The 26,717-nt window shown below is 44.0% G+C and overlaps 2 protein-coding genes across 2 annotated transcripts; both read left to right on the top strand.

Annotated features, from left to right (window-relative positions):
- The first annotated feature begins 4,315 nt into the window (after positions 1-4,315).
- On the top strand, positions 4,316-4,844 carry LOC113925227 (cytochrome c oxidase subunit 7A-related protein, mitochondrial-like). The gene has a single exon (XM_035726296.1). It carries the CDS (start codon positions 4,327-4,329, stop codon positions 4,669-4,671), a length of 345 nt encoding a protein of 114 aa, XP_035582189.1. The 5' UTR covers positions 4,316-4,326; the 3' UTR covers positions 4,672-4,844.
- A 7,900-nt stretch (positions 4,845-12,744) lies between these two features.
- Positions 12,745-25,933, top strand: CHMP7 (charged multivesicular body protein 7). The gene is made up of 10 exons (XM_027600414.1): positions 12,745-13,120; positions 14,828-14,999; positions 21,188-21,373; positions 21,511-21,644; positions 22,514-22,562; positions 22,806-22,925; positions 23,210-23,308; positions 23,544-23,604; positions 24,071-24,250; positions 24,486-25,933. The coding sequence occupies exons 1-10, from the start codon at positions 12,822-12,824 to the stop codon at positions 24,536-24,538; spliced, it is 1,353 nt and encodes a 450-aa protein (XP_027456215.1). The 5' UTR covers positions 12,745-12,821; the 3' UTR covers positions 24,539-25,933.
- The last annotated feature ends 784 nt before the right edge of the window (positions 25,934-26,717 follow it).

Below are 26,717 nucleotides of genomic sequence, written 5' to 3'. Positions count from 1 at the left end.
ACAGGCTTGGCTCTGATAGAGTCCAGAGGGCATTGGGACTTCTCTTGGAGAAGAAGGCAGGGCAAAGAGCCTGCAGACATAGAGTGCAGAAACAGCAAACTGAAGACCACCTGGGGCATACAATGGGGAGGTTATTTGCTCATCCTAGAGCAAGTCCCAGAGAGGCAGCATTCACAGAGAAAGACTTCCAGGAGCAAAGGAACTGGCAGGTACTATTTCCCCTCACCTGCCCCTTAGCATAAGCTCAGGGCCACCTGTGAGAACCAGTGCAGAGCAGACACTCACTACCTAACTTGCCTACACCAAGCTCCACCTCCCTGTGTTCAGGGGAATGCCCTTCCCAGTTATGCTCGCCTCAGTCCCAGCAGGTCCCTTGGTCTGAAGATTGACCCAAACCCCTGCCACAACACATCTCCCAACCCAGAAGTTTTGCAGGGCCTCAGTTCTGGCAGCAGTGGCAACAGGTCTCATTTCACAAGCAGACCAGAGCACACTTAGTTAAAACTCACCACATTCAGGCCAGAAACCAAACACTGTCCACAACAGGCAAAGAGAGCCTTTACAGATGACTGGCCTTGAAGGATAAAGTGGCCAGGACAACAGCAGAGCACACACAGCATACAATGGAGATACTCTCTAAAACATCAGGCCCTGGGAAACAGGGGTTACTACACAGCAGGGCACTACAGGACCTCTTCATCATAAGCCCATTACCCTCAAGAACAGGACACATAGCTGACTTTCCTAACACAGAGAAATGGCACAGAGACTTAGACAAAATGAGAAGACAGAGAAAATAGTCCCAAATGAAAGAACAGGACAAAGCCACAGCCAGAGATCTAAGTGAAACAGATATAAGTAACATGCCTGATGTAGTACTTAAAGCAATGATCATGAGGATACTCATTGGACTTGAGAAAAGGGTGGAAGACATCAGTGAGACCCTTAACACAGAGATAAAAAAGAACCAATCAGAGATGAAGAGTGCAATAAATGAGATTAGAAACACACTTGATGCAATAGACAGCAGGCTGGAAGAAGCAGAGGAATGAATTAATGATCTAGAAGACAGAGTAATGGAAAGTGATCAAGCTGAACAAAAGAGAGAGAGAAAATGCAAAATGAGAATAGACTTAGGGAACTCAGGGACGCTATCAAATGTAATAATATGGGGTATTATGGGAGTCCCAGAAGAAGAGAAAAGGGGGCAGAAAATTTATTTGAAGAAATAATAGCTGAAAACTTCCCTAATCTGGGGAAGGAAACAGATAACCAGATCCAGAAGCACAGAGAACCCCCAACAAAATCAACAAAAGCAGATCCACAGCAAGACATATTTTAATTAAATTGGCAAAATACAGTGATAAAAGAAAAAAAAATTAAAGCAGCAAGACAAAAGAAAACAATAACAGACAAGGAAAACCCCATAAGACTATCAGGGGTTTTTCAGCAGAAACATTCCTAGCCAGAAGAAAGTGGCATGATACATTCAAAGTGCTGAATGGGGAAAATCTGCAGCCAAGAGTACTCTATCCAGCAAGGCCATCATTCAAAATAGAAGGAAAGATAAAGAGTTTCCTAGACAAACAAAAACTAAAGGAGTTCATTACCACTAAACCAGTCCTGCAAGAAATATTAAGGGAGACTCTTTGAGTGGAAAGACCCAATGACAGTATCAAGGCAGGAAACACAAGAGCAGTAAAAATGAATATTTCTGTAGAAAATCAGTCAAGGAACTCACAAAATAAAAGGATGTAAAATATGACACCATATATCTAAAATGTGGGGGAGGAGAGTAGTAAAGAATGGGTTCAAACTTAAATGGCCATCAACTTAATATAGACTGCTATTTGCAGAAGATGTTATGTATAAACCTGATGGTAACCCCAAGTCAGAAACTACTAGTAAATACACAAAGAATAAAGAGAAAGAAATCTGAATATATTTCTAAAGAAAAACAGTGACCATGAAAGAGAGAAAGACAAGAAAGGATCAGAGAAAATCTTCAGAAACAACAAAAAAAATATAATAAAATGGCACTAAATACATATCTATCAATAATTACTTTGAATGTAAATAAACTAAACACTCCAATGAAAAGGCATAGGGTGAAAGAATGGATTAAAAAAACAAGACCCATCTACATGCTTGCCTACAAGAGACTCATCTTAGAACTAAGAACCCTAGAGATTGAAAGTGAGGGGATGGAGAAATATATATCATGCAAGTAGATGTCAAAAGAAAGCCAGAGAAGCAGTACTTACATTGGACAAAATGGACTTTAAAACAAAGAGACAGGGGTGCCTGGGTGGCTCGGTCAGTTAAGCGTCTGCCTTCAGTTCAGGTCATGATCCCAGAGTCCTGGTATCAAGTCCCACATCGGGTTCCCTACTCAGCAGGGAGTCTGCTTACCCCTCTCCGCCTGCCCCTCCACCCCCAGTCATGCGCCCTCTCTCTCCCCACTCTCAAAATAAATAAATAAAATCTTAAAAAAAGAAAAGAAAAGAAAACAAAGAGAAAAAAAAGACACTATATAGGGGGACACTATAGAGGGGACAATCCAACAAAAAGATATAACAGCTGTAGGTAAAACACCCAACATGGGAGGAATCAATTACATAAAAGTTAATAACAAACATAAAGGAACTAATTGATAATAATACAATAACAGTGGGGGACTTTAATACCCCACTTATATCAATGGACAGATCATTTAAACAGAAAATCAATAAGGAAACAATGGCTTTGAATAACATACTGGACCAGATGAAATTAACAGATATATTGAGAATATTCCATCCCAAAATAGCAGAATACACATTCTTTTCAAGTGCACATGGAATATTCTCCAGAATAGATCACATATTAGGTCACAAAACAAGCCTCAACAAATTCAAGATCAAAGTCTTACCATATATCTTTTCTGGCCACAATGATATGAAACTCAGAGTCAACCATAAGAAAAAAAATCTGGAAAGACCACAAATACATGGAGGTTAAATAACATGCTGCTAAACAATGAATGGTTCAACCAAGAGTGCAAAGAAGAAATCAAAAAGCACATGGAAACAAATGAAAATGAAAACACAATGGACCAAAATTTTGGGGTGCAGCAAAGGTGGTTCTAAGAGGGAAGTTTATAGTAATAGAGGCCTACCTCAAGAAGCAAGAAAAATCTCAAATAAACAACCTAACCTTACACCTAAAAGAGCTACAGAAAGAACAACAAACAAAATCTAAAACCAGTAGAAAGAAGGAAATAATAAAGATTAGAGAACAATAAATGATATACAAACCAAAAAACAAAACAAAACAAAACAACAACAGAACAGATCAATGAAACCAGAAGCTGGTTCTTTGAAAAAAATCAATAAATTTGATAGCCCTCTAGCAAGACTTATCAAGAAAAAAACAGAAAGGACTTAAAATAAAATAAATAGCTGCAAATGACAGAAGAGAAATTCTAAAAATACAGAAATACAAACAATTATAAGAGAATATTGTGAAAAACTAGATGCCAACAAATTGGACAACCTAGAAGTGGATAAATTCCTAGAAAAAGAGAACCACAAAAATCCTCAACAAAATACTAGCAAACCAAATCCAACAATACGTTTTATTTTTTTAAAAGATTTTATTTATTTGAGAGAGAGAATGAGAGAGAGAGAGCACAAGAGTGGGAAGCATCAGAGGGAGAAGCAGACTCCCCGCTAAGCAGGGAGCCCGATGTGGGACTCGATCCCGGGACTCCAGGATCATGACCTGAGCCGAAGGCAGGCATTTAACCAACTGAGCCACCCAGGCGCCCCCAACAATACATTTAAAAAAAATCATTCACCACGATCAAGTGGGATTTATTTATGGGTTGCAAGGATGGTTCAATATTCACAAATTAATCACCATGATAATCACATCAATAAGAGAATGATCATTTAAATAGACCCAGAAAAAGCATTTGACAAAGTACAACATCCATTCATAGTAAAAACCCTCAACAAAGTGGGTTTAGAGGGAACATACCTCATCATAATAAAGGCTGTATATGAAAAACCCACAGCTAACATCATCCTCAATGAGGAAAAACTGAGAGCTTTTCCTCTACAGTTAGGAACAAGACAAGGATGTCTACTCTCACCACTTCCATTCAACATAGTACTGGAAGTCCTAACCATAGCAATCAGACAACAAAAAGAAACAAAAGGCATCCAAATCAGTAAGAAAGAAGTAAAACCCTCACTATTTGCAGATGACATGCTGTATATAGAAAACCCAAGCTCTGGGGCAGTCGCGCAGGTAGCGGCTGCTGGAAGCCGGACACCGGGCGTCATGTATTACAAGTTTAGTGGCTTCACGCAGAAGTTGACTGGAACATGGGCTTCTGACGCCTATAGCCCGCAGGGATTAAGGCCTGTGGTTTCCACAGAAGCACCGCCTATCATATTTGCCAGACCAACTAAACTGAGTTCTGATTTTGCTGTATATGATTATGCTGGGAAAAACAAAGTTCCTGAGCTACAGAAGTTTTTCCAGAAATCCGACGGTGTGCCTATCCACCTGAAACGAGGCCTGCCTGACCAAATGCTTTACCGGACCACCATGGCGCTGACGCTGGGGGGGAACATCTACTGCCTAATTGCTCTCTACACGGCTTCGCGGCCCAGAAACAAATGAATTAGGCTGCAGAGGACTGGTTTGCTTTTTGGCATAAACCCTTTGAATTTTCATTTTTCACTGCTCTGTAAACATTTTTCTTTTTTACTTGAATGGTTTACTTAAGTTTTCCCAGAGAAATAGGAAGATACTAAGGCACTATTTTGGTTTGTTTATGAAATGCACATGGTCCATCAGAGCTCATTGGACAGCTAAAACCATTGTTTAAAGAGACGCTGCTGCTCTTTAGGCTCCTGATTTCCCTGGAGGTTCTGGAGGAAGGTTGCATACAGACTCATTGACAACAGTCTGTGCTGAGGTCCTTGGGGACTCACAGTGGTGTTTTTGAGCATGGGGTGCAGAGGCCTTTCTGGATTTGGTTGTGATTAAGGAAGGAAGGAAGAACCAAGGCCAGGAGCATGAAACGGGGGTTTGCGCTAGTAGACACCTTGGGGGTTTTTCCTTCTTGCAGTAAAATGTTAAGAAAAGTTATCTGCAGCCTGCCTCTGTTCATTGGACAGTTTATTTCCAAGGGCTACTTGCCTCCTCCCAGATCTTTCGTGAAATTTTAAGTGTAATTGTTATGTATTTATTCCACCTCAGGAGCAGAAAACACCTGTTTAGTGTTGCACTTTAGACCAGTGTTGTTTTATTAATGCCGCTGTGACACAAAGTCTCCTTTACCTTTTCAAAATGTTATGGCTTTAAATTACGATTTATTTTGATTGTGGAATAAATACATGAATGAAAAAAAAAAAAAAGAAAACCCAAAAGACTCCACCAAAAAATTGCTAGAACTGATAAACAAATTCAGTAAAGTTGCAAGATTTTCAATGTACAGAAATCTTCTGTTGCATTTCTATACACCAATAATGAAGCAGCAGAAAGAGAAATCAAGAAAACTATCCCATTTACAATTGCACCAAAAATAGGATACCTAAAAATAACCAAAGAGGTGAAAGACCTGTACTCTGAAAACTATTAAACACTGGTGAAAGAAATTGAAAATGACATGAAGGAATGGAAAGACATTCCATGCTCATGGATTGGAAGAACAAATATTGTCAAAATGTCTATACTATCCAAAGCAATCTACACATTTAATGCAATCCTTATCAAAATACCAACAGCATTTTTCACAGATCTAGAACAAATAATCCTAAAATCTGTATGGAAACACAAAAGACCCCAAATAGTCAAAGCAATCTTGAAAAGAAATGCTGGAGGCATCACAATTCTGGACTTCAAGTTATATTACAAACTGTAGTAATCAAAAGAGGTACTAGCACAAAAATAGAATAGAATAGAATAAAAATAGAATAGAAAAAATAGAATATTTATAGAATAGAATAAAAAACACAAAAATAAGGGCGCTTGGGTGGCTCAGTTGAGTAAGCATCTGACTCTTGGTTTCAGCTCAGGTCATGATCTCATGGGTCATGGGATCGAACCCACGTCAGTCTCCATGCTCAGCAGGGAGACTGCTTGAAGATTCTCTCCCTCTTCCCCTACCACCCCTTCAAATAAATAAATAAATCTTAAAAAAAAATAAAACCCCAAAATAAACCCATAATTACATGGTCAATTAATCTTTGACAAAGCAGGAAAGAATATGCAGTGGGCATAAGACAGTCTCTTCAACAATTGGTGTTGGGAAAACTGGACAGCAACATGCAGAAGAATGAAACTGGACCACTTTCTTACACCATACACAAAAGTAAATTCAAAATGGATTAAAGACCTCAATGTGAGACCTGAAACCATTAAAATCCTGGAAGAGAACACATACAGTAACTTTGGATACTGGCCATAGTAACTTCTTACTAGACATATCTCCTGAGGCCAGGGAAACAAAAGCAAAAATGAACTATGGGACTACATCAGAATAAAAAATTTCTTCACAGCAAAGGAAACAATCAACAAAACTAAAAGGTAGTCTACAGAATGGATAAGATATTTGCCAATGACATATCTGGTAAAGGGTTAGTATCCAAAATATATAAAGAACTCATATAACTCAACACCCCCCCCAAAAATAATCCAATTAAAAATGGGCAGAAGACGGGCACCTGGGTGGCTCAGATGGTTAAGCATCTGCCTTTGGTTCAGGTCATGGTCCCAGGGTCCTGGATTGAGTCCCGCTACAGGCTCCCTGCTCAGCAGGGAGTCTGCTTCTCCCTCTCCCTCTGCTTCTCCCCCTGCTCATGCTCTCTCCCTCTCTCTCTATCTCTGTGTCTCAAATGAATAATAATAAAAAAAACAAAAAAAATGGGCAGAAGACATGAACAGACATTTCTCCAAAGAAGACATCCAGATGGCCAACAGACACATAAAAAGATGCTCAACATCACTTATCATCAGGGAAATACAAATCAAAACCACAATGTGATAACACCTCACACCTGTCAGCATGGCTAAAATCAACAACACAAGAAACAACAAGTGTTGGCGAGGATTTGGAGAAAAAGAAACCCTTGTGCACTGCTGGTGGGAATGCAAACTGGTACTGCCACTGTGGAAAACAGTATGGATGTTCTTCAAAAAGTTAAAAATAGAAACTACCCTATGATCCAGCAATCACTCTACGAGGTATTTACCCAAAGGATACAAAAACATTAATTCAAAGGGATACATGCACCCCTATGTTTACAGTAGCATTATTTACAATAGCCAAGATATGTAAGCAGCCCAAGTGTCCATCAATGGATGATGGATAAAGAAGATGTGCTATATATAGACAATGGAATATTACTCAGCCATAAAGAAGAATGAAATCTTGTAATTTGCAATGACATGGATGGAACTAGAGAGTATAATTTAAGCAAAATCAGGCAGTCAGAGAAAGAGAAACACCATATGATTTCACTCATATGTGGAATTTAAGAAACAAAACAAAGGAGCAAAGAGAAAAAAGAGAAAGACTCTCTATATAAATATAGACTCTATATAAATAGACTCTAACTATAGAGAACAAAGTGATGGTTATCAGAGGGGAGTGGGTGAGGGGATGGGTGAGATAGGGGTTGGGGATTAAGAAGTGCACTTGTGATGAGCACTGGGTGTTGGATGTAAATGTTGAATCACTGTATTATACATCTGAAACTAATATAACACTGTGCATTACCTAACTGGAATTAATATAAAAACTTAAAAGATTTTTGATTAAAAAAATAAAAGGGAAAAGTGGAAGAGAAGACAGTGAGCTTACAAAGTGATAAATTATTTGGAGTAAAATTGAACACTTCCATAAATGGTTACTGAGGCATGCTAGAAGATCATAGTTATGAATGGGTAGATAGCAACAACCTCTAGTGATTCGCATTCTTTGAAGAGAGAAGCCAGAGGAGTTCCCACAGCTGTAATTGTTCTAACCAGTCTGTCTGAGTATGTAGGCAATTAAATTTAGAGGAATTTCAGCTCAAACCAGTTAAGAAATAATAAGTCATTCAGATAAATAAAAGGTTTGATTATTGTACTCGTACATTATATTTGGATAAACGTTCTTATGATATAAAGGATAGGCCTTCATGATATTGTTTCTTCATTGTTTCTTCAAACTCATGGTTTGATTAAATTCATCCATTTATTCATACAACAAACTGAGTCCTTATAGATGTGTACACAGTCTGCTAGAAACAAACAAAATTAAGAACATCGTCCCTGCCAGCAAGGCACTTAACCAAGTTAGAGAGACAGGCACAGAAATGGAAACTCAGACAACAATGTGGGACGTGAAATAATAGAGAAGTACACATGTATAGAAAGATAAGAAAAGACACCCAATCCAGTGTGGAGCCGGAAAGAAGGAAGAGGAAAGAAAGAGATCAAGAAAGGCTTCTAGAACAGTGGTGCCTGAACAGAATAGTAACAAGCCTGGCTTCTCCTTCTATACATTTTATAGATTATGAATAATGTATTTTTTATTCCTCCTTTAGCCAAGTCCTGAAGGCTGTGAATTCAAGAGATAAGAACTAGAAATAACTGGAAAATATAAGAGGGCATGCATATTTCTACAAAAATAATGAGGCATCTCCAAACCAGCAGGAGAGGTGATGTGGAGCACTGTGCAGCTTTATAGAGGTGATTCAGTGTTTGAAGCCTCTGCAATGTTCGCACATTATCCCAGGAGTGAGGCTGCTCAGGTGTCTGATCAAAAACATATTGGGGAAATAAATATCATTGCCATGAGATGATATGGTTGTTCTTGTTCTTCAGACTCCCCAGTACTAAAGAGCTCCTGCAATCACTCACACCTACAGTAGATATTACATTTAGAATCAGAAAGTGGGCACTAGAAAAAAAATCCTTAAGATCATAGTGTAGAACATTTAATTGACAGAGAAGGAATCTGAAAGAAAACCTGCTTGCCTGAGGTCATGCAGCTATTTACTGAGATGAAACCTGCACTCAGGATGCAGGTCTCAGTCATTTATTTATTCATTTAAAAAAAATTAAATGAGGGCACCTGGGTGGCTCAGTTAAGTGTCTGCCTTCGGCTCAGATCATGATCCCAGGGTCCCTGCTCAGCAGGGAGTCTGCTTCTCCTTCTGTCCTCCCCCCCATCATGTTCTTTCGCTCTCCCATAAATAAGATCTTCAAAAAAAAAAATTAAATGATATCTAAGTGCCTGGCTCTGTGCTGGGTACAGAGTTTGAAATTTAGACTCATTGAGTATGAAATTTAGACTCATTGACACATCCCTACTCTCTCCCATCCAATCTCCTGCCACAGATTTCATATGGTTTCACTCATACTTATACTTCAGATATATCTTCAAAATATAAATGCTTTTAATAAAACATAACCCCCATATTATTTTGCTCAAAGTAATTTGCTAAATATCATCAAATATCCAGTTAATATTGAAAGTATCTAGTTATCATTGATGAATTTTTCTAACTATTCATGCAAATTGGATCCAAATTAGATCAATAACATTGTGCAATAAAAGGGTCTTTGTTACCATTATTTGTTGAGGAAACACGGTCATTAGCTGGTAGGGGTCTCCAGTCTGGATTTTGCTAATTGCAACCTCAGTGTTCATTTAACATATACCTCTACCTTCTGATTTTTTAACTTCCATGAGCTAGTATTTAGATCTAGTAGCTTGATCACTTTCAGGTTCAATTTTTTTTGACAAAAAATACTTCCCAGTGGCTTTGTATACTTGCTGTCACATTACTTCAGGAGATATGTAATGTCTGGTTGTCTTTCTGTGATGTTCAGATGAATCAGCAGGTGTTGTCAAACTGATCCATCCATTCTAAAATGCCAAGGGTGTTATGTTAGGTAGGAAGTGACTTTTAAGCTGTGACCTAAAAGATGAAAAGGAGCCAGTCATTCAGAGTAGAGGAAGAGTGTAGCAGGTGGAGGCCCTGAGATGAGAAAGAGGTTGTCATATCCCCAGTTGCCCCTCTGAGGATCAGCAGCGCTTTTCTTTCTGTTCTCCACTACTCCCAGTAGCTCCCCAGTTTCCAAAAGGTGGAGGTGGAGAACCCTCTGCTTAGAGGTGTCAGGAACCAAGTGGTACTTTCAGTGCAGGTGGCCACAGGTACACAACTTTGCTCTCCTGAAAATGCTTAGGAGCACAATTATTTTGACTTAGACTCAGAGACCTAGCTGAGAAAACAACCTGGTCTCTCCCATGACACAAACCAACCAGCCATTTTATTGAATATGCTAGCATGGCAGAAATGTGCTTCCTAGGGTAACACTGGGCAATAGTTAAAGTGGTAAGGATAGATTTTAATCAGTAATATACTATTACAATAGGGAAAGCATCCAGTGCAATTTTAACTCCTTTATACAGACAGAGGTGACTAGGCTTTTCAAAGTGATAATAAGGGAAGAGGCAGGAGAGTGAGGGGGTCTCAGTAGAGTCAGGGCAGTGATAAATTACAAAAAGCTGGAAAGGGAGGTGGTCCCTGTGAAACGCATCTGGGTTTGCTAACTGACTTGTAGAAATTAGCGTCTTCCTCGCCCACAGACGCTGGGAGACAGGGGCCCCATCTTCAGATGTTGGCTGGAACAGACAGTAAAATTTTTTGACAACCTTGAGTTTTCTGGGACAGCACTTTAAGGGGGCCTAAGGTCATCTTAGAGATGTGGTCTTGAGCTGTTAGAAACTATGGTAGCATTTGTTCAGGTCTTTATAGGCCAATGTTGACAGGTCTATCAAGAAGAGGGTTCAGAGAAACATATCTGGAGTGTGGTCAAGGAGAGACTTTTTGTCAGTTGTCGTAAGTATCAAATGGGATATTGACCTGAAAATGCTTGAAGGAATGCAATACATCAACATCAGTTGACACATTCATTTATATAGCCAATCATATCCCTTCTCATTCTTCAAAATGCTTATTAAAATTCTTCCTTACAACTGAGTTCCCACGACTAAACATTCTGCCACTCGGTGAGAATGATGTGGGAAACAAAGGCAGAAGAAAAATTATTAAATTTCCTTACTCTTTACAGCCCATTGACAAGTCCTTGAAACAGGCAGTGACACTCCTCTACAGACTCAACTGCCTCAATGTGGACCCTTTGCTAAGAGCAAAATTCAATCTTAGCTGGACCCCCAGGACCCTGTAGGTGTTCTTTTAACATATAAAAATTCCTTTGGAAGCTCCCTTTATCTCTAACTCCTCCCCCCTCCAAACATATGGCCCACTGATATACATCTGAAGGGTCTCCTGACTGAGTGTTTACTAAACAGCGATAAAGACCTTCCCTAACAAGAGCTAGCCCCCTCAGGGCCCTAGAAACCTTGTTTCCAAAATACCTTGGAGGTTTGTTCTGTCCCTAAGCCCCTTCCCAATTTGCAAGTATACAATCGGCCACTCTTTAGGACCCCAGCGCAGCTCCTTCTGCCAATGGATCCTGTCCTTGTGCTATAATTAAACCACCTTTCTGCACCAATGACGTCTCAAGAATTCTTTATTGGCCCTTGGCTTCAAACCCTAACATCAATCGTACATCAGTAACACCTACTATACTATGTGCTAGGTATTTTACATACATCATAACATTTCCTTCAAATACAAAGGTTAGCTACTTGGCCAAGGTCATACAGCCAGTGAGTGGCAGAGGCCAGATTCATACTCAACTCTGGTGATCGTTACCCAGTTCCTTTAAACAGGAAACTCCTTTCATGTTTTAAATCGTTCAGTTAAAAAGAAAACCAATTTATTCTTAACACACTGGACATGTTCATTGCCAAAAAGATTTTTTGTAAGAATCTTATATAGGTGAGCTCTCATTCATTCCAACAAGATTCTAAGTTATTAGAAGGGCAGGGGTCAAGCTGTACACCTTTCAGTTTATGAACTATTTCTTCAGCACCACCATGTATCATAGCATCATATCTAAGCTATTGCACCTGCCCTGAGGGAACTAGGGACCAGGATACAGAATAGTAAATGCTAACTATGCAGTCCAGGAAAGAGATCAACGGTGAGTCAGGACAGTTGGGGAAGATTTCAACGAAGATTAGAATTGAGCTCCATCTTGAGGATCAGCAGGATACTGACACTGAGAAGGAAACGAGGGGCACTCCAGGGATGAAGGTGAGAAGCAAGAACAGTAGAAGCTTATATATCTTTCAAAAGTAGTGTGTTCAGTCACAGAGCTTGAGTGGCCGACGGTTGTTTATCCGCTGACATTACCGTAAAAGGAAGCTATCTTGGAAGTTTAAGGGTCGGAAGTAGAGGCTGGCGGAGGAGCCGTGCAGTGACTCACCAGCGTTACTGGCGCCTCTGGCGCCCCTCAGCGGGACTCTACAGTCCCACACTCGGAAACCTCCACAATTGAGGGGCCTAAGCATTAGCCTCTCTATAATGCGTCGCCAAACTCTATGATCCTTGAGGGGGCGGGACGTTCACCTACCCGCCGCGCACGCGCGAAGCCCCACTTGCCGCACAAAGACTGCAGGAGGAGGTGTCGGCGCAAGCGCTTTGAGTCTCTCAGAAAATAGGGTCATCATCCCGCCTCCTGGCGCAGGGAGGGCGGAGAGAAGCATGCGCTGAAGAAGGCGCGGGACTTATTTCACGCTGGGGGTGGCGATGACGTAATGACAGAGGAGGAGGTGGTCAAGGAACGGAAGCCGGGAGGGAACTAGGGCGGAAGGGAACCAGGGCCGGGGTTGTGTTCGGAGCCTTGGCGGCGCTGGGGTTCCGATGTGGTCCCCGGAGCGGGAGGCCGAGGCCCCGGCCGGGGGAGACCCGGCGGGCCTACTGCCCCCCGAGTGGGAGGAGGATGAGGAACGCATGTCTTTCTTGTTCTCCGCCTTCAAAAGGAGTCGCGAGGTGAACAGCACCGACTGGGACAGCAAGATGGGCTTCTGGGCTCCGTTGGTGCTGAGCCACAGCCGCCGCCAGGGGGTGGTACGCCTGCGTCTGCGGGACTTGCAGGAGGCCTTTCAGCGCAAGGGCAGTGTCCCGCTGGGGCTGGCCACCGTGCTGCAGGACCTACTACGGTGAGGGCGGGCCCGGGCCAGGGGGCGGGGTGGCTCCCTGAGGGTACCGCGCCCGGCCCAGGGTCTGGACCGCAGGAGCGGATCTGTGTTCAGTACGCCCAGGAGGACAGGAAGGAGGCAGGGTTAGGGGTGTGGAAGGAGAGGGAGACGGGGCATCGGGCAAATTGCGGGGCCAGGATTGTCCGATTAGATTAGATTCAGACGGCGGGAGGAGAAACCCGCCTGGCAGAGGTGACAATGACTTGTCAGGCTTGGAATCCCGTTGTGTAGTTCTTTCGTAGGGGCTTCCAAATTTGAATTACCCTGGCACAGAAGGTCTGCGAGATAGGATTTATCGAACTAAGGAATGTCAGGACTAAGAAGAGGGCACTCGTGGGGAAGACGCCTGTGGGGATCTTGCCAGCAGCCCCCAGCGCAGGTCATGTGTCTGGCCTGTCTTGGCTTGTCCTTGCCACAGGCTGGTTGAAGCAGAGGACATGAAGCAGGTTGAGGGCTTTACTGGGTACCTTGGTGCTCTGAGAAGGTTCTGTAGGTGTTACTTGTGCGACAGGTGCAGGGTTTTGGAGGTACCTGAGGCGGTAGCATGGATATGCATCTAACAGATGTACCGCATCTTAATAGTATGCAGGTACTTTGCATACACCATTCGTCTGACCTCCTCAGCAGTCCTGAGGGAGAGATGATAGAATTATCCTCAGCAGACACAAGAGAGGACTGAGACTGAGATCAAGCAACTTACTCGAGGTGACACAGCTAGTAAGAGGTAATGCCAGGACTGGACCCCCTAGTCTCCTGATTCTAAAGCATTTGCAGATCCCATTGTACATATGCTGAGAGGAACCTAGCTAGCATAGTACGTCCTTCAGTGAATGCAGAAAGTCAACTTTGATGTGCTGCTTTGAGTTTGCTGCTCTTCCTGATTAAGAGGGCGCCCTTAAGTACCTTTCCATTGGCTGACACTGATGGGACAAGCCGTTTCTGAAACTTACTGTTTCTGAGAAAGTGTACTGCACCAAGTTGAAGGCCAAATGGTCTGGGTTCAAATCCTGGCACTGCCACTTGCTAAATTATATGCCCCTCTTTAAGCTGCAGTTTGACCAACTATAAAATGATGATGATAATTGTCCTTAGGTTTATCGTGAGGATTTGAAACATATTCCTTACATAGCCCTTAGCATAGTGATTAGTCCATGGTAGGCATTCAGTAAGCATAGCTGCTTCTTACCAGTACCGTAAAAGTGTTTCTGTCCTATCTCCACCCTAGCTTAGGAATAGCAGAAAACCTCTTCTCCGACCATCTTTATATATTTCCTTAGGTCTTGCATTAACAGTGACCCATTATTGTTATTTTCATTTTATCATATTGAGCTGCATTTGTAAAAGGAAGTCTCAAGGTAGGCTTTGCAGCCTTAGTGGAGAGCTTGCATTTTGGAGCCAAGTTATAGTTTAGATTTGGCCTCTCTCACCTCAGTCCTTCAATTTTCTCATTCACTAACATGCCAGCAACAATATCCATCTCACAGAGTTGTCGTGAGGCTTTCGGCTGGAGCATAAACAGTGCTGCTCATAAGAGCTGGCACAGAGTAGGTGCCTAAGAAATGGTGTTAATGATGATGATGATCAAATTTGTCTCTTAGGGGAAGGTGGGGACTGGAATGGGACACTGCATTAAGCCTACTATATGCCTTTTTCTTTCTTTGCCTGCAGTCGAGGGGAGCTGCAGCGGGAGTCAGACTTCATGGCCAGTGTAGACAGCAGCTGGATCTCCTGGGGGGTTGGAGTCTTCCTGCTGAAGCCCCTCAAGTGGACTCTTTCCAACATGCTAGGGGATAATAAAGTTCCTGCCGAGGAGGTGCTTGTAGCTGTGGAGCTGCTTAAGGTGGGTGCTCAGAAGGGAGAGGTCTGGATATCATCTGCGGTGATGACAGGATCCTCCACATTCCTGTGTGTATCCTTAGAAAAAGAACATCCTTTTTGCATGGTGACAGAGTTGATAACTGAGTTTATCTGACCTTTTGTAGCATTATTTAGTTGTTAGTTGGATTGTACGTTTCAAAGGTGATCCTCCGTCTTGGAATTGTCTATAACATACAGTTGATTACTTTTTGTAGTTGTAGATATTAGTGATAAGCTAAAGTTTAGAAAATTCTTTGCCTTCTGTAGTTTCCTGGTAAGAATTTCTCAGGATTTCCGAGGACCTTGTGACTTCAGCTTTGCCTTCTCTTAAATCAGCAGACCAGGTTCAGATTTCCTCCTCTGTGACTGTAACCCTCTCCCCTTCCAGCTTACTGATGGTTTTAGTTCCACTGAAGAGGCCACCAGGTCCTTGGTCCCTTCATGCTGTCCCGGTCAGTCAGCTTCCTCCTGGCCTGCCTTCCCTAGCCAGCCTAGAGCATGCACCCAGCTTCTATGCAGCTCCCTCGGGCCACCCGAGACACCAGCACATCCCCTGCCGTAGATCAGTCCCACAGTCTGCCATCCCTGCTAGAGAGAATCACCCTGTCACCAAGACCGGGGTCCCTTTCACAGTGCCCAGCTCTAGGAGGGCCCTCACAGCCATTTCTCACAGCCCAGTTTCTTGTCCTTTCCCAGCTCCCTCACACATGCCTTCCATACACCACCTCCATGACTGCTGACACATGCCTTCCATACACCATCTCCATGACTGCTGACACATGCCTTCCATACACCACCTCCATGACTGCTGACACATGCCTTCCATACACCACCTCCACGACTGCTGACATTTCATTGACTTAGAATTGTCTAAGTCAGGCCTTTGGTTTTCTGTCCGTCTACATCCAGTGTAACATCTTCTTTCTGAGCCTTTATTTCTCCCCAGGGTCAGAGGATGAGGTGTCTGTCTTCTCTTCCACACAGGCTCTTGAGTCTGTCTCTACCCTGCTGTCCCTCTTGATCTATATATTGCATCTCCCTCGCTTGGTGCTTTCTTTCCTCACCCTCTAAGCCCTCTCAAGTTTTTCCCATCACAGAATGACTCCTTTGTGGGACCTGGCCACTGTCTTGTTAGTGCTCTGTTTCTCTCCTTCTTGACCAAGCTTTGTTGTTACCACTTGCTGACCTTCCAGTGCTCTTTAACGCAGTGCACAGCTGCTTCAACTCCACCACTCCACCAAAACTGCTCTGTGTGTACCTGTTTACAAAATTGACTGAACACCAGGTAGCAGAAGTATACCATAGATAGTACTTATTTTTGAAACTCACAGACCCAGCCCAACCTCAGGACCTTTGCATAGCCCCAGAGGCTTCCACACAGCTGGAGCCAGCTCAGCATCTTCATCCCTTATCCCAACAGAAGCTCCAGTTTCTTTTCACCTTGACAGACCCCCAACCCTCTCTACCTGAGATTGAGGTGGAGGTCTCCAAAATCTACCACCTCTCCCTGTCCCTCACGATTTGAGCAGCATGTGTCTGCTTCAAGGGAAGGGCTCTTTCCCTTCCCCCACCCACATGATTGTCCTCGCACCCAGTGCCCTGACCTCCAGGACGTAGCCAAGGCCATGCAGCAACTACAGGATGGTTTGTGTGGTTCTGGGCCAAGTTCCATTCGTCTTTGCCGTCTTTTACCTCAAGTGTTTTCCAACCTGGAACAAAGGGAGGTAGACTTATTTATCCCCACAGATGTGGTTTTGGATTCATAGTCTTTTGAGAGCAAAGGCGGAGATGGGGGTGAAAATGGAATTAACAACATAGATCTTGGGGCACCTGGGTGGCTCAGTCGGTTAAGCAGCTGCCTTTGGCTCAGGTCATAATCCCAGGGTCCTGGGATCAAGCCCCACATTGGGCTCCCTGCTCGGCAGAGAGCCTGCTTCTCCCTCTTCCACTGCCTGCCTCTCTGCCTACTTGTACTCTCTTTCTTTCTGTCAAATAAATAAATAAAATCTTTTAAAAAAATAATAATAACATAGATCTTCCAAGAACCAAAAATAATTTTTAACTGCAGGGTAGTTTAATCTTATTTAAGTAGAAAAATAAATCTCTCTCTGCATTAGCCTGGTACTGTTCAATCTATACCCAGTTTACATCACGAAACAGAGCGCTTAACACTCAAGCTCATTCTGTTACATCTGCTTTCAAATATATGGTGACTTCACTGTTTTCTCCTGAGATGGAACTTTGTTTCCCTGTGTGAAACTGAAGAGTCTTATCTGGATATTTTTATAAAATAAAGCCTACTTCTGAGGTAAATTGATTTTCCCAAGTCTAGACACAGAAAGCCAATAACTTTTTTATTTTATTTGAAAAAATACAAAAAAGTAAAAATTGCCCCTAAGTCTTGCTATTTAAAATAATTATACAAAGAAATGAACGTTTCCTTTCTGTTCATCCCATTTCCATCTCTTTGGGTGCATTCCTTTCTGTTCATGTGTGCACACACATGCATGCTCGGGTCTTCATGTATTTTCTTATTGACCTTGTCCCACATCGTTGTATGTTGCTTTCTGTTTTATTTTGTTGTTAGCATTTAATGCTTTCTGAAAATATTATTTGCTTGTTTACTGATTTATAATCTGTCTCTCCTACCAGAAGGGAGAAGTTCCATTGGCTCTGGGACTCTGGGAACAGTGCCTGCTACATAATAGAGAGTCAGTAAACATTTGTTGAATAAATACATGAATGTACACATACATACAAAAATATGCATGCACACACACTCCATTTTTTCCAGAAAGAGAATCTTACTTTACCTATTGGTCAGCAACCTGCCTTTTTTTTTTTATGCTTCAGTATGTTATGAGCATCTTTCTAGGCCCCTACATAATATAGATCTACTTCATTCTTTCGGATGGCTGCATAATAATCTATAGATACACCACAATTTTAGCAATAGTTACCACAGAGTTGGACGTTTAAGTCATTCCAATTTCTCTATTACAAAAAAAAAAAAATACTTCTTTGACAGCCTTATGTATACATCTGTGTACTTCTATTTTTATTTTTAGGGAGTTGATTTCTAGAAATGCATATGTACAGAAATTGCCAAATTACTTTTCAGAAGTTTGTACTAATTCACACGTTCATTAAAGTGTTCAGTCTCCCCACATCCTTGCCAGCACTGGATAACATGAGTCTTTTAAATTTTGCCAATACGATGAACAAAAATGATGCTTCCTATTTGGGATTTGAGCAGCCTTTCCCGTCTGCTGTCCATTTACAAATCCCCTTCTGTGCGTTGCCTGTTTATATCTTTTGCTTGTTTTTATATTGGAGCGTTTGTCCTTTATAATTAGGAGTTTTTTTAATGTATTAGGGGTAGATATATATATATTTAGTGTTAGGGATGTAAATATTGTTTTCTGGTCTCTTTTTTGCTTTTTATTTTTATTTATGATGTCTTTTACCATAGAGAAGTTTCCATGTTTCTATAGTCAGATCTCTGAAAATTTTCCTTTATGGCTACTGAATTTCTGTTCTTGCTTACAAAGGCATCCTCCACTTCAAGGTTAATTAGATTTTTAAAATATTTTCTCATGGGCTCCTGGGTGGTTCAGTTGGTTAAGCATCCAACTCCTGATTTCGACTCAGGTTGTGATCTCAGAGTCATGAGATTAAGCCCTGCGTTGGGCTCTGCGCTCTGTGGGGAGTCTGCTTAAGATTCTCTCTTTCCCTCTGCCCCTCCCCCCACTCCATCTTTCTCTCAAATAAATAAAATCTTAACAAAAAAATGTTAATAAAAAAATGTTAAAAAATATTTTCTCAGGGCGCCTGGGTGGCTCAGTCGGTTAAGCATCTGCCTTTGGCTCAGGTCATGATCTCAGGGTCCTGGGATCGAACCCCACATCGGGCTGCCTGCTCAGCGGAGAGTTTGCTTCTCCCTCTCCCTCTGCCCCTCCCCCCAGCCCCCTGCTCGTGCTCTCTCTCTCTCTTTCTCTCTCTCAAAAATAAATAAATAATCTTTTCTAAAAAAAGATTTTCTCAATTTAAATTTCAGTAATTTGGCATTGTTTTTGTATATCTGGTAAGGAAAAACGATTTTTTCCCAAACAGATAGGCAATTGTCTTAGCATCTTTTTTTTTTTTTTTTTTTAAGATTTATTTTTCTCTTTAAGAGAGAGAGCCCACACGAATGGCAGGAGGGACAGAGGGAAAGAAACTCATGCTGAGCATGGAGCCTGATGCGGTACTCAATCTCAGGACCCTGAGATCATGACCTGAGCAGAAATCAAAAGTCGGACACTCAACCGACTGAGCCACCCGGGCGCCCCAACATTGTTTATTAATATTGTTTGCCATTCATCTGTTGGTGTGGACACCACACTGTTCTTACTACAGTAGCTTTATAGTAAGTATTATTATCTGACAAGGCAGATAAATCAAGTGAAAACTTTAGTCTCTATCGTATTAGACTCATCTGTTGCCTTTGACGCTATTGACCACTCACCTCTTAATTTTCCACTTCTTTGATTTTATGGTCATTACACTGTGGGTTCTCCTTGGCTCTCCCTAAGTGGTGCTCTGGGTCTCTTTTGTGAGTTCCTTCGTCTCTTAAACATGGGTCTTCCTTCAGCTTATTACTTTGTTCTCTGAGTTTCCTTGGGTAACTCATTTACACTTGGGATTTGAGTTACCTTCTGCATGCTTGAGGACTTTCAGAGTTATATATTCTATCCTGGTGTCTCCTTTGAGCTTCAGATTTTATATCCAGTTATCTGCTGTATGTAGCTTCTTGGATGTACCTGAGGCATCCCAAACAACATGCTCAAAATGGAATGTTTGTCTTTCCTATAGAATATGCTTTTCCTTCTGTGTCCTTGCTGTTAATTAATAGCATCACATCCACCTGGTCACTCAAGCCAGAACCCAAGAGTCATCCTGGACTCCTCTTTCTCCTTCCACCCCATGCCCAGTTACTAGGGACTGCCTGTTTTATCTTCTGGATTTTTCTTGAACCCATCCCTTCTCTGTCCCTATCACCACTGCCCCCATTCAGTCCCTACTAGTCTCTTTCATAAATGGTTTCCCTGCCTCTAAGCCTAGCTCCTACAATCCGTCCTTTCCCGCTTGTTAGCTAGATCTCTGTTAATCCAGCCTTGGCCTTTCCCTTCCACGACTACCCACCATCTGCAGAGACAGGACAGGAAAGAAGACACTCGAGCTTGTATGAGAGAGAAATGCTCCTGCTCTCTCTCCCCTTCCTGTCCACATCCATAAACACCGTACTGACTCATACTCTGTGCCATTGCTCATGACCATCCCCCTTCCTGAGATACCATTCCCATTTACTTCACGTGGGAACTTACTCAACCCTTCGGAATTCTGCTCAACAACCATTTGTCCCCCCCCCGCCGCCAAGCAATCTCTGAACTCCTGGCTGTTCCTTCCGCAGACTTTCACAGCACTCTGTACATACCTCAGTAAGTATTTCTTATTTGTAGAAGACTGAGAGAGTAATTTCCATCTAGGAAGAACACAGTGGCATTGTTTCTTGAAACTTACATTAGGCTCTTCACAAAAGCCCTATCCCACTTCGTTGTCACATACTTCTCTCTTGAGACTCTTTATAGACTCAGTAATGTTCTTGTTTGCATTATTGCCAGTTGGCATAAAAATGGAGAGACCGGCATTGGAAGGGAATTTGGATGTCATCTCCACCTTCTTCAGTTTGTGAGAGGGATGCTGAGGACCGGTGCGACTGACTGGTCCAGGGCCGCATAGGCAGAGCTGAGAACCAGGCCTCAGCTCTCGGTCACAGTTGTGCCACCACACCACCTTGGGCTCCTCCTCCTTCCCCTGGGCTGGGAGACCCAGAAACATAAAGTCCCACATGGACATGCAAGCACAGAGCTGGCTCCCAATATACATATCATCTCCCTCCTTTCATCTGTATATACCAGACTTCCCTCTGAGGTTTAGAGAAGAAAGCTAGAAAGTTCTAGAAAAAGTTCGAGTTTCTTTTTCCTTGTCCAAAGCTGCTACTTTAGGGGCGGCATGGCCAGTGCTCCCTACTCTTGTCTTGCGTGATCCTGGTTTGGAAACATGGGGTCAGGGCTCACAGGGCTCTGTGGGCGGTGGCCAGGCGTGTAAGCACATTTGCTTCCCCTGCAGGAGAAGGCTGAGGAGGTGTATCGTCTGTATCAGAACTCCCCTCTCTCCTCCCATCCTGTGGTGGCCCTGTCAGAGCTGAGCACCCTCTGTGCGGGCTCCTGTCCAGACGAGAGGACCTTCTACTTGGTGTTGCTGCAGCTGCAGAAAGAGAAGAGAGTCACAGTTCTCGAGCAGAATGGGGAAAAGGTACGGAAGTCCAGCCGTTCATTCACTGGCTCCCCGATGGCTTATTAAGTACATACTGACGTGCCCGCCGGCATTCCTGCCTGGGGATTTCTCAGCATTTGTGGTAGGGGCCCCAGTAATTTGTCCCTGTCCCTCAGATTGTGAAGTTTGCCCGAGGGCCACATGCCAAGGTCTCTCCTGTCAACGACGTAGATGTTGGGGTATACCAGCTGATGCAGAGTGAACAGCTGCTCTCGCGCAAAGTGGAGTCCTTGTCCCAGGAAGCAGAGAGGTAACTACCCCTGAGCTGAGCACCCTCCAACCCCCACCCTGGCTGGCCCTCACAGCCAGCAAAGCATTGGTGTCTGTGGGCTTTTTTCAAAGAAAAAAAAAATTTTTTTGTTGTTTTTTTTTTTTTTTAATTTTACTAATTACAGAGTACTAACTGCTCAGTGCAGCAATCTTGCAAAAACAAGACTGTCACAAAGGAAAAAAAATGAATTTTAATTCTTCCCCCCCAAGATTACATCTGTTAGCGTTATGTTTATCGTCCTCTGTGCCAGCATCCTTTTAACCAGTGTCTGTCGAGCCAGGCCTTGTCTTAGGGAGTTAGGAATACCGTAGTGAACAAGGCAAGTGTCTGCCGTCCAGTCTCTTTCTGAGGGATTCCTGCTGTTCCCCTTAGATGGTGAAGACATCCCTGCTAAAGGTACATGAACACTTCTCCGAAACATAGGGTATATGGACATTGAATTAAAATGCCCACTCCTCCTTACAGTGAGAGAGACCCAACATTGTGGGAAAGCCAGGGAATATGTCCAATGCCATTGTTGGTGTTAAGAATTGATTCCTTATCTCTTGGCTCCTGAAATGGGACTCTGTTGTTAAGGTGCCTTGTTGGCATGTTCTCCTTCCCTGGAGGCTGAAACAGCTTATCCTTGGCCAGTTTGCCTTTCTCACATGCATATGTTCAAGTTTATATCTCAGCTTGCTGCGGGAGTTTGCCAGTGGGCTCTTGGGCATTGTTTTTCTGGCCATTGGGTAGAATTGATTTGATTTTTAGATTTGAAATTACCTTAATTAAGTGGGACTCTCGGGGACTCTTCAGGACACTGCCATCCTATGCCACAGTCATCTTGATCTGTCCCCTGTGTTTGGTAGGTGTAAAGAAGAAGCCCGCCGGGCATGCCGAGCAGGAAAGAAGCAGCTGGTGAGTTTTCCCTCTTCCCCTCCAGTTGTGTACCTGTGCCTTGGGCTGGCAGTGGGTGGTGGTGCCCCAGCAGTTCGGGGAAGAGCTTGGGACACGAGGGGAAACATCTGCAGGTGGTCTGGGTACCACAGCTTGCTTTACAAATGAGAGAGGAGGAGAAGGCCTGGGGTGGTCTTACCACTGAGAAAGCCTTGTTTCCTCTGGCCCTCTGGCCCACCTGACCAAGTCTCCATGCCCCCCTAGGCACTGAGGTCTCTCAAGGCCAAGCAACGGACAGAGAAGCGCATCGAGGCCCTGCATGCCAAGCTGGACACTGTTCAAGGCATCCTGGACCGGATCTATGCCTCACAGACAGACCAGATGGTAGCCACCGCCCCTTTGCTCCAGTATCTGGGCCTTCTCGCCGGCATACCCTCCTCAGTCCCTGCACTGTGGCTGTGCTGTTTGGAGGAGGCCTGGGTTTTTTTCAGGATCGGGTTGGGAGTTTGCTTCTCCTGTTGGGAAGTTTTGGCCTCGGTGAACATGGGATGAATCAAGTGCGGGCAGTTAAAAAAAACCCCAGAGTTATCATTCGGAGATGACACGATATTGGTATGTATTTTGCCCAGTGTTCTTCATTTGCACTGATAACTTTGCTTTCTTTTTAGGTTTTCAATGCCTATCAGGCCGGGGTAGGAGCACTAAAACTCTCCATGAAGGATGTCACAGTGGAGAAGGCAGAGAGCCTTGTGGATCAGATCCAAGAGGTATAGGAAGGGGCCAGGGAGGAAGAGCTACAGAAGGACGTTATTAAGGGCAGGTGTGACTTTGCAGCACTTCCTCTTTTCCCAAACTGGACTCTTTCCCTTGGGCACTCGAGGAAGATTGTCTTGATTCTCAGACAGGGCAGCATGACTTGGTAACCCTGAACATTGAGCCCGAAAGGCCGAGACCCTCAGAGGTGCCACTCCGTGTTCAGGGCTTGGTGCTTTTCTCTTACAGCTGTGTGACACCCAGGATGAAGTTTCTCAGACTCTGGCTGGTGGGGTGACCAATGGCTTAGGTGAGTGGACAAGACAGTTCTTTTCGTCCTTCCTCCCTAAGAGGCCTGCCCTTCCTTGTGCTGTGATGGGTGGGATCATAGATCTACTTCTCCTAGTGCAGGCAGGGCTCTCCTCTCTGGGGCTCACCCGCCTTGGTAGACTGTACCGTTAACCTCTCTGGGCTGCAGCGACCTTGACTCACTAGACTTCCGACTGGAAGATCCTCCTTTAAGGGCAAGGGGAAGCAGGGTCAGTTCTGTGGTGTTAGCAGAATATATCCCCTCGATGACTTAGCTCTGTGTGTGGGAAAAGAGTATTTGCTTGGAGTTGCCCTCTGCCTCCCGACTCATACGATTTTTCTGACCTACAAGGAGGCCTGGACATCTTTGGTAAAGCTGAGCTGAATTATGCCATCTTCAGTCCTTGGCTCATGAATGCATTTGCTCCCTGGACTTTATATGTCCTCATGCCATCTTTTCTTTCCAGATTTTGACAGTGAGGAACTGGAGAAGGAATTGGACATCCTTCTTCGGGATACCACCAAAGAACCTTTGGATCTGCCTGAAAACCCCCCTGAGACATTTTATACCAACAGTGTGCCTAACCCTAGGATCTCGGATGCTGAACTTGAAGCTGAACTTGAGAAACTGTCCTTATCAGAGGGAGGTATGGAACTATACTCCCAGGGTTGCCGGTGGGCATGGGGCCCTCTGGTTGACAGTAGCCAGGCATAGGGTTGGTGAGTTCCAGCCCCGGTACTCAATTTGCCAGGGTACCAAATCCTGTGAGGGAGTTGCGGGCTCATTATTTATGTGAAGACTCGACCCCTTAAACACTGGGATGCTTTTCAGTACCTTTAGGTCTGCGTGCTGTGGAATTCAGTCATTTCTTCTCCTTACAGGTTTGGTCCCAAGCAGTAAATCTCCAAAAAGGCAATTGGAACCGACTCTCTAAAGCCATTCTAGGACCCTCAAGTGAAGGACCCTCGTGTAAAAGAGAGACCAGGCTTGTGTGTGTGTGTACATAGTTATTTAAATGAGAAACTCTCAGAATTTGTTGGGAAGAGGAGGAAGGAGAGCTACTCTGATTTATCTTGGATGCTACCACTCACCACAGGACAGATGTCATTTCTGGAAGCATGCTAGCAAGGCATGCTCCCAGCTGGTGTCATGGACCTGCCTTCTCATCTTTATAGTGCCACAATTTATACGGTTCCGTGTTTGACCTGTCGTCTCTCATAGCCTGCAGTTCTTGCCATTGGCTCAGTTAGGTTTGTCTTCACCCGCCAGCTTTGTTCCAGCCAGTGAAGGTGAAAGAGTTGCAGCTTTGCCAAATCAAAACCAGTCCCTTCTCCCCACCCCACTGCTTTTTCCCAAGGACTTTATTCTGTCTGTAAGGTCAAGTAAACGACTTGTTCCAGTCCTACTCTGTTTTCATTGGTAATTTGAGGAAGGAGAATCAAACAGCTGCCATTTTATGGAGGAACGTACAGTGTGAAAGGTTGTTCTGTGGGGTCACTGGCCAGATTCTCCAGGTGTTCAGAAAAAGAGGTCACCCCTGAGTGTCAGAGTCACAACAGCTGGTGAGGGGGCTTGTGTAGTTGGTGGACGCTGCTGCCTCTTCCATCTTACGCAGAAGATCTTCGGACTGGAGAGTTATTCTGAGTCTTTTGAACTAAGGGGGAGAAGCCCAGGTGACTGTAGGGCCCCGGGAGTCCAAACTCCAGATTTTTGTTAACAAGGCACAATATTTGCCTTGCCCCCATCATGGAATAACTTAACATATAACTTAAATATGTGTATCAGAACAAGCCACACAACCACACACCTCCCCTTCTTGAGCCTGGCACACAACAACAGGTTCTTGGTTTGAACTTCAGAAGCATTTCACTTTGTAGCCCATTGCTCAGGGCAGGGGATCTGAGCCAGGATGTGCAATAGAAGCAGAAGATTGGGGCCTTCCGCCATGTCTGCTGTGCGCTTCCCCCGTCCTGCACCACACCTGACCTGCCTCCTGACGCCCTGTCTCGCCTGGGGAGGATGGTACGCTGGGGCGGGGGCAGGGGGCAGACAGGAGGGTCTGAATGTTCTGGCAACAGGGAGAAGAAAGGAGGATAGCCCACTGCCACTCTGCTGCCACAGTACAAGTATTTCTGCCTGGAGCCCTTTGCCCTGTCCCTCCTCGAGGTGCTGCAGAGCCGAGGGAAAGAATTTGCTCCAGGCCAGGAGCACAAATTACTGTTCAATTTCTCTCCTACTTGACCTCGGTAAACTGAAATGTTGGGGGTGAAAAGAAACAATCACTATTTTTTCTTTTTTATCTGGTAAATAATTAAAAGAAAAAATCCGAGTGCTTGTCCTTGTCTCTTCTTAGGTTATATAGAGTTTCTTGTGCCCTCATGCCTCCCCACCGGCACCTGCAGCATAGACACACTCCAGGTCTTTGGCTGATGGCCGCGGGAGGACGAAGTAGCTGCAGGAGTGTGAGTGCCAAGCTGGGCGCTGCCGACTGCTCGCTCTCACACCGACGCCATTCCTGTTCCGGGGGAGGAGGCATTCTTTGAAGGGCCTGGGTTCAAGGAGGGTGCCGTCATCTTGTTCATTATTTTCCATGGCCTGTTCTCTCTCAACGACCCCTCTGCCTGTGTGACCGTACCATAGTTTAGTCTGGCTCAGTGCTGGCTCAGTGTTCACTCAGCGCCTGCTACATGCCCAGTGTTTGCAATGGCTGGCGGGGAGGCTGGGTGCAGAGCTTGGAACAGGCTGGAAGGTCTACCATAGCACTGGGTTTGCAGCTGTAGGGGAGTCAACGAGCCCAGAGCAGAAACAGCTTGGACGCAGAACTCCGTGAAACAGGTCAAGTGCTCTGAGGAAGGCGTGTCATAGGGGTCAAACTGAATGACCTGAACTTTGTGCATCTCTTCTTACCTGGTCTCATGTTACTCTTTATTTCTCACTGGTCGGAGCTGCTGAGGAGTCCTCGTTGAAATGTTTTAGTCTGGTCCCTTGCTGTGCTACAAGAAACGAGAAAATGTTGAGTCTGGGTTGGCTGGTGCTGGCTGCATTTCTGCACGTGATCCCCATGAGGGCCTGAGTCCTGTGTCAGGATTCTCTCCTCTTGAAGGAATGGACTT

This window comes from Zalophus californianus, chromosome 2 (genome assembly GCF_009762305.2).
Source record: "Zalophus californianus isolate mZalCal1 chromosome 2, mZalCal1.pri.v2, whole genome shotgun sequence".
NCBI lineage: Eukaryota > Metazoa > Chordata > Mammalia > Carnivora > Otariidae > Zalophus > Zalophus californianus.
Note: the sequence above shows the minus strand (reverse complement) of the source record. Positions and strands in the feature narration are given on the sequence as shown.